This window comes from Moschus berezovskii, chromosome 7 (assembly GCF_049115385.1).
Source record: "Moschus berezovskii isolate FMDL1 chromosome 7, NW_MosBer_1.0, whole genome shotgun sequence".
In the NCBI taxonomy this organism is placed as follows: Eukaryota; Metazoa; Chordata; class Mammalia; order Artiodactyla; family Moschidae; genus Moschus; species Moschus berezovskii.
Window position 1 is genome coordinate 91,366,247 of NC_142466.1, and position 22,454 is coordinate 91,388,700.

At 39.5% G+C, this 22,454-nt stretch overlaps 1 protein-coding gene across 2 annotated transcripts in view; it reads right to left on the reverse strand.

Moving 5' to 3' along the window:
- Positions 1-22,454, reverse strand: part of IARS1 (isoleucyl-tRNA synthetase 1) — an 86,111-nt gene that overhangs the window by 42,654 nt on the left and 21,003 nt on the right. For both annotated transcript variants that reach the window (XM_055427456.2, XM_055427457.2), the window contains exons 7-11: positions 18,022-18,169; positions 8,416-8,503; positions 8,092-8,152; positions 3,635-3,730; positions 698-820 (exon numbers count right to left, since the gene is read on the reverse strand). In XM_055427456.2, coding sequence (XP_055283431.2) covers positions 698-820; positions 3,635-3,730; positions 8,092-8,152; positions 8,416-8,503; positions 18,022-18,169 — 516 coding nt within the window. The remainder of the gene's footprint in view (positions 1-697; positions 821-3,634; positions 3,731-8,091; positions 8,153-8,415; positions 8,504-18,021; positions 18,170-22,454) is intronic.

Consider the following 22,454-nt stretch of genomic DNA (forward strand, 5'->3'; position numbering starts at 1 on the left):
CGGAGTTCACTCAAACTCATGTTCCAGATCATTTAAAAAATGAAATTTTCAATTAGCAGTGATTATACCAAGGTCACAAAGCTGCTTCCTGAGTCACAAACCAGCTGATCGCCGAAGAATCGATGCTTTTGAACTGTGGTGTTGGAGAAGACTCTTGAGAGTCCCTTATACTGCAAGGAGATCCAACCAGTCCATTCTAAAGGAGATCAATCCTGGATGTTCATTGGAGGGACTGATGCTAAAGCTGAAACTCCAATACTTTGGCCACCTCATGCGACGAGTTGACTCACTGGAAAAGACTCTGATGCTGGGAAAGGTTGGGGGCGGGAGGAGAAGGGGACGACGGAGAATGAGATGGCTGGATGGCATCACCGACTCTGTGGACATGAGTTTGAGTGTACTCCGGGAGTTGGTGATGGACAGGGAGGCCTGGCGTGCTGTGATTCATGGGGTCGCGGAGAGTCGGACACGACTGAGCGACTGAACTGAACTGAACTGAACCCTTGAAATTACAGCATGCATTCGCTGAAGATATTAGACCTTGGAAAGCTGCTGATCTGATTTTATATGCTGAAACAAAACAAAATCAACTTCCTGAGGGGGGGAATATCCCAGATATGAAAGCTATTTAACAAAAACTTATTAATGAAAGAAATAGGATGAAACTGACACCTTTCTAAGTCACACAGATACAAACCTTCACATACTGTCCTGCAAAATCTGTCACTTCAGCTGTAAAACAGCCCGAGGCATCCACAGGGCAAATAGGGAGAGAGTCTTTCTGAATGATGTTGAAATCCATACAGACCCGATAATCGTCCTAGGGCAAAGGAGAAAGGAGGAAAGGAAGTACAAAATAGTTAAGCGTGGATGTGGCAGGAGAAAAGCATGTGAGGCAACAGATTTATAGAATTTTTCAGTATTCTGACCTATAATTGTAACCAACTTTTGTTATTCTCTCAACTGAAGTTAACTAAAGATCATTCAGAGAATCCAGAGCCCTACGGCAGCGTTTTAGATCTCATAGAGTGCCTGAAGAACTATGGACGGAGGTTTATGACACTGTACAGGAGACAGGGATCAAGACCATGCCCAAGAAAAAGAAATGCAAAAAGGCAAAATGGTTGTCTGAGGAGGCCTTACAAACAGCTATGAAAAGAAGAGAAGCAAAAGGCAAAGGAGAAAAGGAACAATATACCCATCTGAATGCAGAGTTCCAAAGAATAGCAAGGAGAGATAAGACAGCTTTCCACAGTGATCAATGCAAAGAAATAGAGGAAGACAATAGAATGGGAAGTCCAGAGATCTCTTCAAGAAAACTAGAGATACCAAGAGAACATCTCATCCAAGATGGGCTCAATAAAGGTCAGAAATGGTATGGACCTAACAGAAGCAGAAGATATTAAGAAGAGGTGGCAAGAATACAAAGAATTGTACAAAAAAGATCTTCACAAACAAGATGGTCATGATGCTGTGATCACTTACCTAGAGCCAGACATCCTGGAATGCAAAGTCAAGTGGGTCTTAGGAACCATCATTATGAACAAAGCTAGTGGATGTGATGGAATTCAAGTTGAGCTATTTCAAATCCTAAAAGATGATGCTGTGAAAGTGCTGCACTCAATATGCCAGCAAATTTGGAAAACTCAGCAGTGCTGACAGGACTGGAAAAGGTCAGTTTTCACTCCAATTCCAAAGAAAGGCAATGCCAAAGAATGCTCAAACTACTGCACAATTGCACTCGTCTCACACGCTAGCACAGAAATGCTCAAAATTCTCCAAGCCAGGCTTCAATACCACGTGAATCATGAACTTCCAGATGTTAAAGCTGGATTTAGAAAAGGCAGAGGAACCAGAGATCAAATTACCAACATCTGTTGGATTATCGAAAAAGCAAGAGAGTTCCAGAAAAACATCTATTTCTGCTTTATTGACTATAAAAGCCTTTGACTACTGGAAAACAACAAACTGTGAAAAATTATTCAAGAAATGGGAATACCAGACCACTTGACCTGCCTCTTGAGAAATCTGTATGCAGATCAGGAAGCAACAGTTAGAACTGGACATGGAACAACAGACTGGTTCCAAATAGGGAAAGGTGTACGTCAAGGCTGTATACTGTATACCTGCTTATTTAACTTATATGCAGAGTACATCATCAGAAACACTGGGCTGGAGGAAGCACAAGCTGGAATCAAGATTGCCGGGAGAAATATCAATAACCTCAGATATGCAGATGACACCACCCTTATGGCAGAAAGTGAAGAAGAACTAAAGAGTCTCTTGATGAAAGTGAAAGAGGTGAGTAAAAAAGTTGGCTTAAAACTCAGCATTCAGAAAACTAAGATCATGGCATCCGGTCCCATCACTTCATGGGAAATAGATGGGGAAACAGTGGAAACAGTGGCTGACTTTATTTTCTTGGGCTCCAAAATCACTGCAGACGGTGACTGCAGCCATGAAATTAAAAGATGCTTACTCCTTGGAAGGAAAGTTATGACCAACCTAGATAGCATATTAAAAAGCAGAGGCATTACTTTGCCAACAAAGGTCCATCTAGTCAAGGCTATGGTTTTTCCCTCGGTCATGTATGGATGTGAGAGTTGGACTATAAAGAAAGCTGATCACCGAAGAATTGATGCTTTTGAACTGTGGTTTTGGAGAAGACGCTTGAGAGTCCCTTGGACTGCAAGGAGATCCAACCAGTCCATCCTAAAGGAGATCAGTCCTGGGTGTTCATTGCAAGGACTGACATTGAAGCTGAAACTCCAATACTTTGGCCACCTGATACGAAGAGCTGACTCATGTGAAAAGTCCCTGAGGCTGGAAAGATTGAGGGCAGGAGGAGAAGGGGACGACAGAGGATGAGATGGTTGGATGGCATCACCAAGTCAATGGACATGGGTTTGGGTGGATTCTGGCAGTAGGTGATGGACAGTGAGGCCTGGCATGCTGCGGTGCATGGGGTCACAAAGATTCGGACACGACTGAGCGATTGAACTGAACTGACCCTGGGAAATATTTCAAGTTAATCACACTGCATAGCTCTGAAGAAAGAAATCAAAGTTTCTCTTCTGATCAGATAGTATTTAGTCAACAACACAGCAGAGGTGATGGAACTTTTCTTCACTTTGATGGCTGTAGTGACTGCATGACTCAATGTGCCCTTGTCGAAACCCCCAGCTGTGTATCATAAAACGCAAAGGATAGTCACTCAGTCGTGTCCGACTCTGTGATCCCATGGACTTTATGTAGCTCACCAGTCTCTTCTGTCCATGAAGTTCTCCAGGCAAGAATACTGGGGTGGATTGCCATTTCCTTCTCCACATAAAGCACAAAGTGTACAGCAAATATTTAAATAATGAATGGATGAAAACATAGCATGCCTTTTAGAAAGACAAAATCCCTAGCAACACTCAGGCTTTAGCCCACCATTTTCAGGAACCAGCTCAGGATGAAAAGGAATTTCAGATGCAAGTTTTTTCTCTTTGGGGGGAGGTATCTCCACAGTCTGAACAACAGTGAGCAACACCTTTCTGTGATACACACACACACACACACACACACACACACAACTTAGTGGTTAATGACACTTACTTCTCATAAATACACTTGTAAGATTTATGCTACTCACAGCACCGAAGTAAGGAGCTTGGTGTACAATCCCAGTGCCTTCTTCCTCTTTCACATAGTTGTCAATAAGCACAGTAAAAGCACCACTCTCTTTATACTGGAAAAGAAAAGTTATTGGGCTTAAAGAATAAAATAAAACCATATCATAATATTAATTTAATAACAGCTTTTGGTAAGACCCTGAAAAAATTTTAACACTTAATTTTTGGAAATAGAATAGACAGAATAATTCAGATTGGGAAGAAATGTGCCAATTCAAATCGTTTCTGTGAATAACAGTTCATCATTTATAAATGAAATAGTTATCTAAAGACTTACAGATAAAAATTTCTTCGTCAGAAAACTTTTTCTTAAGTTCTTCCAACCTCACCCCTGCCCCAGTATGCAGTTATCTTAAAATGTCTCAGAAGATGTGCTCCCTCAACAATTCCCTTTCTGTTGTATTTCCAATCACTGAAAACACTTTGCTGCTGCTCCTTTTCCTTTCAGGTCAGCTCAGGTTTTTCAGTAATAAAAGGCAAACTTTGAAAGAATCAGGATGGGAGCCTAGTTACAAGTTCTAGATTCAGGTACTCCAAGTACTGTAACACTGAGGGGAATTGCTTTCAGTTTGATTTTTTTGGTAACAACTAAAGTCAGGTTTATACATATAAGACTACAGACCTCCTTTTTCTACTTCATCTCTTAGTATTTCTTTCCACATACCCTTTGTTTCATTCAAACTGACCCTGTGCTTTCTTATCCCTCTACCTTTGTAAAATGTACTTTCAGAAATGATTTTCACATTTAATCCTATAATACTGTGAAAAAGGCATTGGCAGTCCCATGTTTTAAAAATATTCTGGTTGTATTTGAATTTCACAGATGAACAAACTCTGGACAAAGATGGAATTGTTTGTCCGATTTTATACAACTAAGTAATCATGAAGCCAGGCCTTCAATGATGAAGGCCTTTGGGTTCCAAACACAATTTTATATTCAACTACATCACAGCTCTTTAATTCTTTGGCATTCACTTAAAATTAAACTTGAAAAATAACTCTGAATTTTTAATTGCCAGAACCCAAATCACCTGGAAACATTTTTGGTGTGATGTGATAGGTGCTTAGAGGTCTGTCTTCAATAGTTTAAACTTGGAGAGATAATATGTGCATCCTCAGAATCAGGTGTAAGAACACAGAATACAAAGGATCCTACTGTTTCTAACTGTAGACAAAGAAATGTTGCATCATGTTCCTATTTCTCAAAGTACAGTTTAAAGTATTACCCTTGCTGAATCTGAGGGGGCAGGGTCTGAACTGGGTTAGCATTCACACAGAGAGCTATAGTGTTGCACTTCACAGACAGCATCTATTCTCACAACTCCCACTTAAAACTTCAGAACATGGGTATTTTAGGTATACACCAGATGAGTTTTAAGTCAAAGAATTTGCACCATCATTCTAAAACTCACCAAATGTTCTGGAAATTTTATGAAGATAACTGAATGCATATGTGTTATTCTTGAAAAACCTAACTCAGTATGAACTGAATGCATATTCCAGAGAGACTCGTGACTTAACCCAAAGTTCCTGTCTATTGTGTCCATGTACATTTTCTGAAAGGGCTGAACTTTTCTTAGGTTCTCAATAGGGTCTTCCCAATAGGGTCTATAATTCAGAAAGGTCACTGATATAGTGCAAGAGTTTTAAGACAAATAAAAAGAAATATTAAAAAGAAATGTTAAGATACAGAAGAGAAGAATGGAGTAATGATATCTTTCAGAGGAAGAAATCAAAGAAACATTTCAGAAAATGCTTTTCCCAGAGGGCATCTGAGTTTACTCTTGAAGAGTGTCAAGTTGATATGACAATAAAGAAAGGTGAAGGTTTTTTAAAAACAGGAGGAAAACTTAATAAAAACAAAGACAGGGAGGGAGGAAAAGAAAGGACAAGTTTGATGGAAGCAAAGGATATGTTTAAATCAACATGAGGAGATACGGTTAGGGAGGGGGACTGCCTTGTGTCAAGTGGAGAACGCCTAATGAAACAGCAGGTAAAGCATTCGGCAATCCATTAGCAACAACATGCAATGAGGAGGAATGCCTTTAGTTAGGAGATAAGAAATACGGGAAAACACTCAAGTGCACAAAAGTATAGACACAGGTGTTGCTGTGAACAAAGCCTACCTGCATTAGTCAAACTCTTATTATCTCTACACTGAACCAGAACAGAGGTAAGTATTTTATCCCAGGCTGTGATGGCTAATGCCATGTCCAACTGAATAGAATTTCCAATGTGTAAAACCAGGTCTGAGGGTATTGCTCATTATTTCACTTCAAGACCTATAAACAAGAACCAATACAAGAGGTCTTCCCTGGTGGCTCAAATCTACCAATGCAGGAGACATGGTTTTGATCTCTGGCCCAGGAAGATCCCACAGGCCTCGGAGCAACTAAACCACAACTACTGAGGCTGTGCTCTAGAAACCAGGAGTTGCAACTCCTGTGAAGCCTGAACACCTAGGGTCTGTGCGCCTCAACAAGAGAGGCGCGTGTGCTGAAACTAGAGAGTGGCCCCAGCTCACCGCAACTCGAGAAAAACCCATACAGCAACGAAGACCCAGGAAAACCATAAATAAACAGATTAAAGAATCAACAGGATATTCCTATTGTTTTCATTCTTTTGCTGTTGCTGGAGTTTACAACTACAGCCGTGGATTCTGTTGACAAAATGAAAAACCACATAACACAGTTCTGTGACTCTAATGAAAATTAAGTTACTAAATGTCTGAGCTTTGCACTCATCTCACATGCTAGTAAAGTCATGCTCAAAATTCTCCAAGCCAGGCTTCACGTGAACCGTGAACTCCCAGATGTTCAAGCAGGTTTTAAAAAAGGCAGAGGCACCAGAGATCAAATTGCCAACACCCGCTGGATCATGGAGAAAGCAAGAGAGTTCCAGAAAACATCTATTTCTGCTTCATTGACTATGCCAAAGCCTTTGACTGTGTGGATCACAATAAACTGTGGAACATTCTGAAAGAGATGGGAATACCAGACCACCTGACCTGCCTCTTGAGAAACCTGTATGCAGGTCAGGAAGCAACAGTTAGAACTGGACATGGAACAACAGACTGGTTCCAAATAGGAAAAGGAGTACGTCAAGGTTGTATATTGTCACACTGCTTATTTAACTTATATGCAGAGTACATCATGAGGAACACTGGGCTGGAAGAAGCACAAGCTGGAATCAAGATTGCCGGGAGAAATATCAATAACCTCAGATATGCAGATGATACCACCCTTATGGCAGAAAGTGAAGAGGAACTCAAAAGCCTCTTGATGAAAGTGAAAGAGGAGAGTGAAAAGGTTGGCTTGAAGCTCAACATTCAGAAAACAAAGATCATGGCATCCAGTCCCATCACTTCATGGGAAATAGATGAAAAAACAGTGTCAGACTTCATTTTTTTGGGCTCAAAAATCACTGCGGATGCTGACTGCAGCCATGAAATTAAAAGACGCTTACTCCTTGGAAGAAAAGTTATGACCAACCTAGATAGCATATTAAAAAGCAGAGACATTACTTTGCCAACAAAGGTCTGTCTAGTCAAGGCTATGGTTTTTCCTGTGGTCATGTATGGATGTGAGAGTTGGACTGTGAAGAAAGCTGATTGCCGAAGAATTGATGCTTTTGAACTGTGGTGTTGGAGAAGACGCTTGAGAGTCCCTTGGACTGCAAGGAGATCCAGTCAGTCCATTCCAAAGGAGATCAGTCCTGGATGTTCATTGGAAGGACTGATGCTAAAGCTGAAACTCCAATACTTTGGCCACCTCATGAGACGAGTGGACTCACTGGAAAAGAGTCTGATGCTGGGAGGGATTGGGGGCAGGAGGAGACGGGGACGACAGAGAATGAGATGGCTGGATGGCATAAGCGACTCAATGGACATGAGTTTGAGTGAACTCCGGGATTTGGTGATGGACAGGGAGGCGTGGCGTGCTGTGATTCATGGGGTCGCAGAGAGTCGGACATGACTGAGCAACTGAACTGAACTGAAATGTCTGAGCTTAAGGAACTTACCTCATAAATTCCTTGAAATGAACTGTTACTTTGACACACAGTTTTATTCTGAGTACTATTTTAAATTTGTAAAAACAAATCCCAAGCAACAGCTGACCTCAATGACTTTCCTGGGTGATAATATGCAATACAAAATATACACATATAAATCTTATCAAACATAACTGATTTCATACATAATTTGAGAAAACTATTTAAATTTTTATATAGTATTTTAATTATTAAAACAAGAAGGCAATACGAACAGAATTTAATTTTTTAAATACCTAAACAAAATTTTTTTGGATTCAGGCACTCTTATATAAACAATATAACCAATAAGACAACATGAATATCACTCCAGTTATCAAACACATAGGTTGTGGAGAGTGCCTGTGGTAGAGTTTTCTAAGCTTACCTTTATAAAATAGTCAAACAGGGGCCTGTATTTCTTGCCTCTGAGAGAGGCACCAGGAAATCTAGAAAAAATGAGAAGCAAACTCTCAATTAAAATCATCAAAGAAATGAGACTACAGCCACATCAAATCACCATTTCTTTCTGATTTCCTGTTCCTAAGTCATTAGTGCTAGAACATGTGACTTGAATATATTTGATTAAGCTTGAATAATATATAAAGCTCTTGGGCAATAAAGTATCTCACTTTTTAAAGCCAAAGACACACCCACCCACCCACACACACACAGATGCACAGATGTATACATCAATGATTTGTATATTTACCTTTCAAGGATCTCATAGTCACTCTCGGATTTATACAGGGCTGATAATCTGGCTTCCATTAAAATGTATAATTTTCCTCTGACAGTGTCTATGAGAGCAAGGGAAAATGTGGACTTCAATGACATGCACTGATATTTTCTGAATAAAAAACAGAATACAGGGTTCACCAACCAGAAAAGTTGTATACAGGCAGATGAATGACGCGACTGAAATTTTAGCCAAAGCGCCTTTAAGGGTGTCACGTTCACTACACCATGGCCATGACCCAGAGGTGACACCAGTACCCTTACACAGACAGAAATGCACTTGCCTATAGAAGTAGACACCACAGGTAGGTTCTATCGTGGGAACAGCTCCTTCCTGACAGATATCATTAGAAACCAACTGTTGGTTCTTGACTCTCCTAAGGCATAGCTAAATAAAGGTAAAAGTATCTGTTTTCTGACTACCAGTCCTTTCCCATTCCTTTCCCAGTATTATTTCCTGATAGTACAAGCTACTGTAAATCAAACTGTCTTGTAAGATGAATTTCTTTCTTTCTATGAGCTTTTCTTTCTTTCCTTAGCTTTCCCCAGCTCTCCATAAACTGCTGAAACCTGAAGATACCAATCTCTATGGGTAGGGCCTCATTAGCCTATGATTAACATGGTAACAGAATATTCGAAAGGTACAAAGTTTTCACGTTCTGGTACCAATTCTATATTATGATATATTTGTTGTTCAGTTGCTAAGTCATCTTCAACACTTTGTGACACCATGCTATAGCACACCAGGCTCCCCTGTTCTCCACTCTCTTAGAGTTGGCTCAAATTCATGTCCACTGACAAATTTCCAAATTTGCTGGCATATTGAGTGCAGCACTTTAACAGCATCATCTTTTAGGATTTGAAATAGCTCAGCTGGAATTCATCACCTCCACTAGCTTTGTTTGTAGTGAAGTTTCTTAAGGCCCATTTGACTTCACACTCCAGTATGTCTGGCTCTAGGTTCATATATTTCTGAAGCCTAGCTTGAAGGATTTTGAGCATAACCTTACTAGCATATGAAATGAGGGCAACTGTTTGAACATTCTTTGGCATTGCCCAAGTTCCTTGGGATTGAAATGAAAACTGACTTTTCCCAATTCTGTGGCCATTGTTGAGTTTTCCAAATTTGTTGACATTCTGTGTAGCACTTTAACACCATCATCTTTTAGGATTTTAAATAGCTCAGTTGGAATTCCATCATGTCAACGAACTTTGTTTGTAGTAATGCTTCCTTTTAAGGCCCACTTGACTTCACACTCCAGGATGAATGGCTCCAGGTGAGTGACCACACCATTGTGGTTATCCGGGTCATTAAGATCTTTTTTGTATAGTTCTTCTATGTATTCCTGCCACCTCATTTTAGTCTCTTCTGCTTCCATTATGTCCTATGTTCCCTTGATCTTTCCAATTTCCTTGAAGAGATCTCTAGTCTTTCCATTCCATTGTTTTCCTCTATTTCTCTGCACTGTTCATGTAAGAAGGCCTTCTTATCTCTCTGTGCTACTCTCTGGAATTCTGCATTCAGTTGTCTATATCTTTGTTTCCCTTTCTCCCCTGCCTTTCACTTCTCTACTTTCCTTAGCCATTTGTAAAGGCTCCTCAGACAACCGTTCTGCCTTCTTGCATTTCTTTTTCTGTGGATGGTTTTGGTCAGTGCCTCCTGTACTGTGTTACAACATCCATCCATTAGTTCTTCAGGCATTGTGTCTACCAGATCTAATCCCTTGAATCTAGTCATCACCTCCAGTGTATAATCATATGAGATTTGATTTAGATCATCCATGAATTGCTTAGTGGTTTTCCCTACAATTTAAGCCTGAATTTTGCAATAAGAAGTTCATAATCTGAGCCACAGGCAACTCCAGATCTTGTTTTTGTTGACTGTAGACAGCTTCTCTATCTTCAGTTGGAAAGAATATAATCAACCTGATTTTGGTGTTGACCATTTGGTGATGTCCATGTGTAAAGTCATCTCTTGGGTTGTTGGAAAAGGGTGTTTGCTGTGACCAGCATGCTCTCCTGACAAAACTGTTAGCCTTTTCCTAGATTCGTTTTGTACGCCAAGAGCAAACTTGCCTGATACTCCAGGTATCTCCTGACTTTCTGCTTTTGCATTCCAATACCCAATAACAAAAAGGGCACCTTTATATTTTTTTTCTGTGTTAGTTCTAGAAGATGTTGTAGGTCTTCATACAACCAGTCAACTTCAACTTCTTTGGCATAAAAAAGTTGGTGGGGCACAGATTTGTATTATCATGATACTGAATGGCTTGTCTTGGAAAGGAAAAGAGATCATTCTGTCATTTTTGACACTGCATCCAAGTACTGCATTTCTGATTCTTTTGTTGACTATGAGAGCTACTCCATTTCTTTTAAGGGATTCTTGCCCACAGCAGTAGATATAATGGTCATCTAAATTATACTCTCCCATTCCTGTTCATTTTAGTTCACTGATAATAAGAAATATATATTTGGTATTAGTCTCTGTTCTGGCATGGGTGCCTGCTCAGTCACTTCAGCTGTGTTAGACTCTTTGCAACCCTGAAGACAGTAGCCCACCAGGCCCTTCTGTTCATGGGCTTCTCCAGGCAAGAATACTGGAATGGGTTGCCATTTTCTCCTCTAGGGGATCTTCCGAACCCACAGATCAAACTCATGTCTGCCAGTATCTCTTCCATTGCAGGTGGATTCTTCACCTACTGAGCCACCTGTTCTGGCAGAGCTCTTAAATCTCTTGGAATTTCTTAAGTGATGGGAGCCATAAATGTGTCTTTTGTTGATAACAAAACACGCTATGAGGGTAGTACACCCCAGTTCTGGAGACAGAAACTTGAGACCCTTCCAGATCTCTCTATGCACTTCACTTGGCCATTTGAATGTATCCTTTACAATCCCCTTTTATATTTAACTGGTAATCTCAAGAGTACAATGTTCTTTGAGTTCTGTGACTTACTCCTCGGACCCAAGGAGGTGGTCATGGGTTGGTTAGAAATCCAGGTGACAACCAAAACTCATGACTGACATCTGAAGTGTGGGTGCAGTAGTAGAGGGTTGTCTTGTAGGACTAAGCTCTTAAACTGTGATATCCGATTCTTCTCCAGACAGCCGGTGTTTAAATTGATTTAACTGTTTGGCAGTGTTGAGAAAACACATATTGGAGATTCCTAGTAGCAATGATATGCCACTTCGTTGAATCTCAGGTTCTTGGGCATCTGAGTAAAAGTACAATAATCTGAAAATTATAAGAAATTTTTACTTTTCATCTCTCTGTATAATGTTAATTTTTTTTGTGTTAATTTCAACTTGCTAATTTTTTAATCAGAAAAATGCTCAAAGTTGTTTTTCCAATTATGTCTAATAGTTTTTCAAAATGTTATTTTTATTCCAAAAAGAAATGTAATTTTTTTTCTTTCTTAACCACTGTGTCAAAAAGAATAAAAAGCTAGGAATAAATCTACCTAAGGATGTAAAAGACCTTTACTCTAAAAACTATTTGACTGATGAAAGACATTGAAGGTGACACAAACAGATGGAAAAATATACCACATTCTGGGACTGGAAGGATCAATGTGGTCAAAATGATTATAGTATCCAAAGTAATCTACAGATTCAATGCAATCCCTATCAAATTACTAACAGTATTTTATCAGATCAAAAAAATTTAAGATTTGTATGGAAACACAAAAGATATCAAATAACCAAGCAATCTCAAAAAACGGAGCTGGAGGAATCAGGCTCACTGACTTCAGACTCCACTATAAAGCTAGAGCAATCAAAACGGTATGGTGCTGTTATTCTCTATTTATTTTAGAGTAGGGAAATGATGTTAGACAAAAAACAAATTTGAGAGATTTTCTCATCTGAGTTCAAAATGAGTTCAACAAGCAGCAGTTCAAAAGGCAGCAGAGACAACTTACAACCTCAACAACAAATCTGGCCCAGGAACTGCTAATGAATGTACAGTGCAGTGGTTGTTCAGGAAGTTTTGCAAAGGAGACAAGAGCCTTGAAGATTAGGAGCATAGTGGCCAATCATCAGAAGTTGACAATGACCAACTGAGAGCAATCATCGAAGCTGATCCTCTTACAACTACATGAGAAGCTGTCCAAGAATTCAAAGTTGACCATTTTATGGTCATTCATCATTTGAAGCAAATCGGAAAAGAGAAAAAGCTCAATAAGTGGGTGCCTCATGAGCTGACGGCAAATAAAAAAAAATAGTCATTTTGAAGGTCCCTCTGCCCAAGAAAGAGTCAAATTATTTCCAGTTTTAGAAATATACTGGAAGCTAACTGGCGTTGTTGTGCTGTTTGAAACTCATGATTAGATTCTCCTTTCAAAATATATCTTGGTATATATCACCATACCTATATATTTACCACTAGAAAATTATTCCTTAGAGGTTTTTTGGGTTTCTAAGAAATTTTATTAATAGGCAAATTTCCGTGGGGTTATTAGCACATACAAGTGATTATGATACACCTAAGTACAGATTCCCAAACAATAAACTGTAAGACATGTGACCAGAGAGTTCATGCTACCTCCCAGCCCCAACAACTTTACTGATTCTAGTAAACATTTATTTCTTATATAACATCCAGTATGTTAATTAAGTTATAATTTTAAATTATGCCCTGATTACTAATAGTGATGTCTATTTAAAAATCAAAGTAAAGAATATTTTTTAAACTGTAATACATTTAGGCATGACAAGTAATTTCCTAAAAAAATTTTAGACGTTATCTAACACTGTATTCCGGAGAAGGAAATGGCACCCCACTCCAGTACTCTTGCCTGGAAACTCCCATGGATAGAGGAGCCTGGTAGGCTGCAGTCCATGGGATGGCTAAGGGTCGGACACGACTGAGCAACTTCACTTTCACTTTTCACTTTCATGCATTGGAGAAGGAAATGGCAACCCACTCCAGTGTTCTTGCCTGGAGAATCCCAGGGACGGTGGAGCTTGGTGGGCTACCGTCTATGGGGTTGCACAGAATCTGACACGACTGAAGTGACTTAGCAGCAGCAGCAACACTGTATCCAACTCAGTTTTCTTAATGAATTAACTGTGTGCTGCTTCTAGTGTGACCCATCTACTGTCTATTTATTTATTGAATACTAATCTCATTGCACATAATGGGGTATAAGGGCATAGCCCTAAACAATACCTATCCAGGTCCTGCCTTCCACAAACACTGGGAATTAGGATTTTTTTGTTAGTTGTTAATAACAACATCCTTGGGAATTCCTGGGCAGTACAGTGATTAGGACACAGTACTTCCACTGCCAGGGCCCAGGTTTGATCCTTGGGTCTGGGATCCTGTAAGCCATGTGGCAGGGCCAAAAAACAAACAAACAAAAAACCTCAACTATATCCTGATAATCTCTCTCTGTAGCTAAATGAAATTACTCTAATAAATGCCTCTTAGTGGGAATATACCTCAATATAACAAAGGCCACATAGAAGAAGTCCACAGCTAACATCATACTTATAGGGAAAAAGCTGAAAGTGTTTCCTCTAATATCAACAAGATAGACACCCATTCGACATTTTTATTTTAGTACTAAAGCCCTAGCCAGAAGAGTTAAGTAGAAAAAACAAATAAAAAAAATCCAAATTGGAAACGAAGAGGTAAAGCTCACTATTTTCAGATGACATGATAGTACATATATAAAACCCAAGACTCCGTCAAAAACTTAGAACTAAAAAATAAACGCAGTAAAGTTGTAGGATACAAAATCAACATACAGAAATTCACTGCATTTCTACACACCAATAATGAACTATCATAAAGAGAGAAAATAACTGCATTTACAATTGTATCACAAAGAATAAAATACCTAGGAATAAGCTTAAGAGTAAACAAAAGACCAAGACATTGAAAAGTTTAAGACACTGATGAAAGAAATTGAAGACACAAATAAATGGAAAAGAATTCCATGTTCAGGGACTCGAAGAATTAACAGTGTTAAAATGTCCATACTACTAGACATACTCTAGATTTAGTGCAATTCCTGTCAATATTTCAATGGCATTTTTCACAGAAATAGAGTCAACATTCTTAAAATCTATATTGACCCACAAAAGATCCTGAAAAGTCCATTCATTCCTGAGAACAAAGCTGAAGGCAGAACACTTATTTATTTCAAACTATATTACAAAGCTCCAGTAATCACAACAGTATGAAACAAAACAGAGAGTCCAGAAATAAACTCACGCATATATAGACAATTCATTTACAAGAAAGGAGCCAAGAATATACAATAGGGAAAGGAGAGTCTCTTCAATAAATAGTGTTGGGAGAACGAGATCACTCTCTCATGCCATATACAGAAATTAACACAAATGAATTAAAGACTTGGACATAAGACCTGAAACCCTAAGATTCCTAGATGAAAACATAGCTGACTGGACTTCCCTGGTGGTCCAGTGGTTAAGACTTTGCACTTTCACTGCAGGGGGCATGGGTCGGATCACTGTTCCTAGTTGGGGAAGTTTCACGTGCTGCTCAATGTGGAGGGAAAAAAAATCCCCACAAAACATATGTGATAAACTCCCTGACGTTGGTCTTGGCAGTTTTTGTTTGTTTTTGACCTTACAACAAAAGAAATCAGAAGCAAAAAAAAAAAAAGTGGGACTACATCACACTAAAGGTTCTGGATAGCAAAAGTAATCAACAAAATGAAAAGGCAACCAAGCAAGAAAATATCTGTATATCAAATATCTGATAAGGGGCTAACATCAAAAATATATAAAGAACTCACACAATGCAACAGCAAATGAATAAATAAATAAATGGGTAGAAGATCTGAATAGACATTTTTCCAAAGAAGTCATACAGATATCCAACAGGTATATGAAAAGATCCTCAATATCACTAATCATCATGGATACGCAAATCAAAACCCTAATAAGGTATCACTTCATACCTGATGGAATGGCTGTATTCACAAGAGACAAGTGTTGGCAAGGATATGTAGTAGACAGAACCTTTGTACACTGTTGATGGGAATGTAAATTGATATAGCCACTATGGAAAATAGTATGGCAGTTACTCAACAAAATTAAAAATACATATGATCCAGTCATTTTACTTTTGGGTATTTATACAAAGAAAATGAAAACACTAAAAGATATCTGCAACCCATGCTCACTGTAGCATTATTTACAATAGCCAAGTTTTAGAAACAACCTGTGTCCATCAGTAGATGGATGGATGAAGAAAATCTGGTATGTATATATACAAGGAAAAGCTATTTGGCTATATGAAAGAATGAAATTTTGCTGTTTAAAACTTCATGGATAGATCTTAAGGCCATGAGGCTAAGTGAAAGAAGTAAAAAAAAAAAAAAAAAGGCACTAATCATCTCACTTTTAGGTAGAATAAAAACAAAATCAAAACAACAAAAATAAACCTCATGGATACAGATAGCAGACTGGTGGTTACCAGAGGCAGGATATGAGGAAGACGGGGTGACAAAATGAGTAAAGGAAGTCACACTTCCAATTATAAAATAAGGCATGGGGATAAAATTTATAGCATGGCAACCATAGTTAATAACACTATATTGCATACTTGAAAGTTACTGAGAGAGCAGATCTTAACAGGTCTCACCTCAAGAAAACAATTCTGTAAGTATGTATGGTAATGGATTTTAACTAGACTTACTATGATGTTTATTACCCAATTTATACAAACATCTAATTACTTTGCTGTAAACCTGAAACTAATATGTGCTAAGCTGTTTCAGGGAGAGACAGAATTCCAGTTGAGCTATTTCAAGTCTTGAAAGATGATGCTGTGAAAGTGCTGCACTCAATATGTCAGCAGATTTGGAAAACTCAGCAGTGGCCACAGGACTGGAAGAGGTCAGTCTTCATTCCAATCCCAAAGAAAGGCAATGCCAAAGAATGCTCAAACTACCGCACAATTGCCCTCATCTCACACGCTAGTAAAGTCATGCTCAAAATTCTCCAAGCCAGGCTTCAGCAGTATATAAACCGTGAACTCCCAGATGTTCAAGCAGGTTTTAGAAAAGGCAGAGGCACCAGAGATCAAATTGCCAACATCCGCTGGATCATGGAGAAAGCAAGAGAGTTTCAGAAAAACATCTATTTCTGCTTTATTGACTATGCCAAAGCCTTTGACTGTGTCGATCACAATAAACTGTGGAACATTCTGAAAGAGATGGGAATCCCAGACCACCTGACCTGCCTCTTGAGAAACCTGTATGCAGGTCAGGAAGCAACTGTTAGAACTGGACATGGAACAACAGACTGGTTCCAAATAGGAAAAGGTGTACGTCAAGGTTGTATATTGTCACCTTGCTTATTTAACTTATATGCAGAGTACATCATGAGGAATGCTGGGCTGGAAGAAGCACAAGCTGGAATCAAGATTGCCGGGAGAAATATCAATAACCTCAGATATGCAGATGACACTACCCTTATGGCAGAAAGTGAAGAGGAACTCAAAAGCCTCTTGATGAAAGTGAAAGAGGAGAGTGAAAAGGTTGGCTTGAAGCTCAACATTCAGAAAACAAAGATCATGGCATCTGGTCCCATCACTTCATGGGAAATAGATGGAAAAACAGTGGAAACAGTGTCAGACTTTGTTTTTTTGGGCTCCAAAATCACTGCAGATGCTGATTGCAGCCATGAAATTAAAAGACGCTTGCTCCTTGGAAGGAAAGTTATAACCAACCTTGATAATATATTAAAAAGCAGAGACATTACTTTGCCAACCAAGGTCCGTCTAGTCAAGGCAATGGTTTTTCCCGTGGTCATGTATGGATGTGAGAGTTGGACTGTGAAGAAGGCTGATCGCCGAAGAATCGATGCTTTTGAACTGTGGTGTTGGAGAAGACTCTTGAGAGTCCCTTATACTGCAAGGAGATCCAACCAGTCCATTCTAGAGGAGATCATTCCTGGATGTTCATTGGAGGGACTGATGCTAAAGCTGAAACTGCAATACTTTGGCCACCTCATGCGACGAGTTGACTCACTGGAAAAGACTCTGATGCTGGGAAAGGTTGGGGGCGGGAGGAGAAGGGGACGACGGAGAATGAGATGGCTGGATGGCATCACCGACTCTGTGGACATGAGTTTGAGTGAACTCCGGGAGTTGGTGATGGACAGGGAGGCCTGGCGTGCTGTGATTCATGGGGTCGCGGAGAGTCAGACACGACTGAGCGACTGAACTGAACTGAACTGAACTGAAGCTGTTTCAGTCGTGTCCAACTCTTTGCAACCCTATGACAGTAGCCTGCCAGGCTCCTCTGTCCATAGGATTGTCCACACAAGAATACTGGAGTGGGTTGTCATTTCCGCCTCCAGGGAACCTTCCTGACCTAAGGATCAAACCCAAGTCTCTTGCCTCTCCTGCACTGGCAGGCAGGTTTTTTACCTGGCAGGGGTGTTCCTTACCACTAGTGCAACCTGGGAAGCCTGAAACTAACATAATGTATATCAACTATACTTGAATTAAAAAAGTAAAAAAAAAAAAGGAAAGAAATGTCAGCTTTCATTTATTAAAATTATTTTATTCATATCAATCATAAAGAACGAGGCTCACACTTACCTTTAATCTTCACATATTGCAAGTCAGGATTAACACACAGGGCAAGGTTACTAGGAAGAGTCCAGGGAGTAGTTGTCCAGGCAACCAAAGAAATATTTTCATCATCCTCCAAAGGGAAAGTTACAAATATTGAAGGATCTTGAACATCCTGAAATCAAATGAGATAAAATATTCTTTTATAAAATTCGTAATAGTAGACTTGCAAGAAAAGGGAACTGATCCTAAAGAATACAATAATTTGATTTTCAGAATAAACTGAGGTTTAAAAAAAAAATCTGCCATATTTGTAAGAAGAAAATACAAAGCAAGAAATTCCAAATACATTTTTATATAAAGAAATGCTTTAATAATTACCTTAGTAGTCACAACTGAAATATTTAAAGTTTATCAAGAGGGATACATAATGGAGATTTCACTATTACAATGATCTATTTTATAAAGTCCATAAAGAATTAGGTCAATAAAATAACTATTGGAAAACAGCTATTATTTATTCAAAAATATATTAATAAAAATTTCACTGAAGGGTATATGAGAATTGTGTTTTCAGCTTTTCAGGAAATCTGAAATTATGTCAAAAATAATCCTTAGTACACAATTAGAGCATGACCAAAGCAAAAAAAAAGAGAAAATACTAAGTGTTGGCAAGGATGCAATGTAATCATAACAGTCTAATGGAGGTATAAATCAGTATAACCCCTTTCAGTTCAGTTCAGTTCAGTCGCTCAGTCGTGACCGACTCTGCGACCCCATGAATCACAGCACGCCAGGCCTCCCTGTCCATCACCAACTCCCGGAGTTCACTCAAACTCATGTCCATCGAGTCGGTGATGCCATCCAGCCATCTCATTCTCTGTCATCCCATTCTCCTCCTGCCCCCAATCCTTCCCAGCATCAGAGTCTTTTCTAGTGAGTCAACTCTTCGCATGGAAAAGTCTTTAAGACTGGGAGACAATGAATCATGGTCCTTGAGTCAAATCTGGCCATTACCAGTTTTTTGTACAGCCCAAGAGCTAAGAATGGTTTTGACAGGACTGACAGACCATGTGGCTTGCTGCTGCTGCTAAGTCACTTCAGTCGTGTCCGACTCTGTGTGACCCCATAGACGGAAGCCCACCAGGCTCCCCCGTCCCTGGGATTCTCCAGGCAAGAACACTGAAGTGGGTTGCCATTTCCTTCTCCAATGTGTGAAAGTGGAAAGTGAAAAGTGAAAGTGAAGTCGCTCAGTCGTGTCCGACCCTTAGCGACCCCACGGACTGCAGCCTACCAGGCTCCTCCATCCATGGGATTTTCTAGGCAAGAGTACTGGAGTGGCTTGCCATTGCCTTCTCCGGACCATGTGGCTTCAGTTCAGTTCAGTTCAGTCGCTCAGTCGTGTCCGACTCTTCGCGACCCCATGAATCACAGCACGCCAGGCCTCCCTGTCCATCACCAACTCCCGGAGTACACTCAAACTCATGTCCACAGAGTCGGTGATGCCATCCAGCCATCTCATTCTCCGTCGTCCCCTTCTCCTCCCGCCCCCAACCTTTCCCAGCATCAGAGTCTTTTCCAGTGAGTCAACTCGTCGCATGAGGTGGCCAAAGTATTGGAGTTTCAGCTTTAGCATCAGTCCCTCCAATGAACATCCAGGATTGATCTCCTTTAGAATGGACTGGTTGGATCTCCTTGCAGTATAAGGGACTCTCAAGAGTCTTCTCCAACACCACAGTTCAAAAGCATCGATTCTTCGGCGATCAGCTTTCTTCACAGTCCAACTCTCACATCCATACATGACCACGGGAAAAACCATTGCCTTGACTAGACGGACCTTGGTCGGCAAAGTAAAATAATTACTATCTGGCCCTTCACATAGTTTGCCAACTCTAGTACTAGAGCTAAATGTAAGTATATCTTATGACAATAATTCCACTCTTGGGAATGTAAGCAATAGAAATGTCTATATATACGCCCGAAAACTCAAGTTCTAGAATATTCATTAACAGCCAATAACTAGATATTACCCAAATGGCAATCAACGCTAGAAGGGATAGATAGGGACTTTTCTGGTGGTCCAGTGGCTAAGACTCTGTCATGCAATGCCAGGGAAGCACATTCAATTCCTGGTCAGGAACTAAGATCTGACAAGTCATAGAACAACAAAGCCCACGTGAAAACTACTGAAGCCCATGTGCCACAACTACGTAGTCTGTAAGCCTCAAAGAAAGATCTCACATGCCCAACTGAGACCTGACACAGCCAAATAAATAAATAAATTTAACCATTAGAATAGATAAGTTAAATACTTGGCAGTAACTAAAATGATCCACAACTACACACAACATGGATGATTTCCAGAAACTTCTCTTGAGCAAGAGAAGTCAGACAAAAAAGAACTGTACAATTATATTTGTATTTAGGAGAGAATCAGTAAACAATGAAGTTGGAATGAGGACAGTAGTAACTATAAAGGAGTACGGTGATACATACTAACCTGAAAGGACCATGAGAAGGGAGAGCTTTTGACAGATTAATTAATAAGGCTCCTTTTTAACTTTACCAGGGTATTGGCTTCAAATATACATTCATTTTGTACAAGTATATGGAATAGAGCAAGGAAATGGAAGAGCAAAAAAAATGCTGTCTTATTAAGTCAGGAAATAGGTACAAAGGTGTAAAAATATTAATTTTAATATATATAGTAATGAACATAAAAAACTAAAAAAGTGAAAAAAGCCACTAAAGGGAAACCTAAAATAAAACATTAATAGTGATTTCCTTTGGGTACTGGGATTATAATTTTCTCCTTCTTCTTATCTTCTATGGCTTCTAAATTTTCTGCAATAAGCATAAGCTTCATAAATAATCACATCAACCAGACTTCTAGAAAATAAAAATTAAGATGATATAAAAAACAAGTATTTTTATATACCATAATTTAGTTTGTGTGTGTATGCTCAATTATCTTTTGGAAAAGTTTGGATTTTCTTCGTTAACTCAACTTACTTCCCTACAACTTGCTCTTTCCCAATAAGAAAATGTATCTATTTACTTATAGATGAGTATAAACTTTGAAAACTCTAGGACCAAACTACTATAGGAAACTAACATGTAAAAATTTAGTTACCAAAGAAAACTCCAGCACAGTACACAAGGATTTGTATTACAAAATGTTTGGAACAACACTGTTACCATTTGAAAAAAGAAAAAAAAAATCCTGGCCCTCTGAACAATTCAAATATCTATCAAAAGAATGAATAGATAAATTGTAACCTATTTGTTATAGGAAAGGATCCAGGAGATGTAAGAGGTGGGGGTTTGATCCCTGGGTCTGATTCCTGGGTTCATAAGATTCCCTGGAGGAGGAAATGGCAAACTACTCCAGTATTCTCGCCTGGAAAATTCTAGACGGAGGAGCCTGGTGGGCTACAATCAATGGGGTCACAGAGTTGGAAACGAATGAACACACACACATGCAGCAGGGGTCCCCAACCTCTGGGTTCTAATCCCTGATGGTCTGAGGTAGAGGTGATGTAATTAGTTCAGTTCAGTTGCTCAGTCAGATCTGACTCTCTGCGACCCTATCGACTGCAGCATACCAGGCTTCCCTGTCCATCACCAACTCCTGGAGCCTACTCAAACTCATGTCTATCGCGTCGGTGATGCCATCCAACCATATCATCCTCTGTCATCTCCTTTTCCTCCTGCCTTCAATCTTTCCCAGCATCAGGGTCTTTTCAAATGAGTCAGTTCTTCACACCAAGTGGCCAAAGTATTGGAGCTTGAGCTTCAGCATCAGTCCTTCCAATAAATATTCAGGACTGATTTCCTTTAGGATGGACTGGTTGGATCTCCTTGCAGTCCAAGGGACTCTCAAGAGTCTTCAACACCACAGTTCAAAAACATCAATTCTTCAGCACTCAGCTTTCTTTATAGTCCAACTCTCATTTCCATACATGACTACTGGAAAAACTACAGCTTTGACTAGACGGACCTCTGTTGGTAAAGTAATGTCTCTGCTTTTTAATATGCTGTCTAGATTGGTCATAGCTTTTCTTCCAAGGAGCGTCTTTTAATTTCATGACTGCAGTCACCATCTGCAGTGATTTTGGAGCCCAGAAAAATAAACTCAGCCACTGTTTCTATTGTTTCTCCAATTACTTGCCATAAAGTGATGGGACCAGATGCCATGATCTTAGTTTTTTAAATGCTGAGTTTTAAGCCAACTTTTTCACTCTTTCACTTTCATGAAAAGGCTCTTTAGTTCTTCTTCACTTTCTGCCCTAAGGTTGGTGTCATCTGCATATCTGAGGTTATTGATATTTCCCCTGGCAATCTTGATTCCTGTTTGTAGGTCATCCAGCCTGGCATTTTGCATGATGTACTCTGCATATACGTTAAATAAGCTAAAAACTGAAGGTGATGTAATAATAACAGAAATAATGTGTACAATA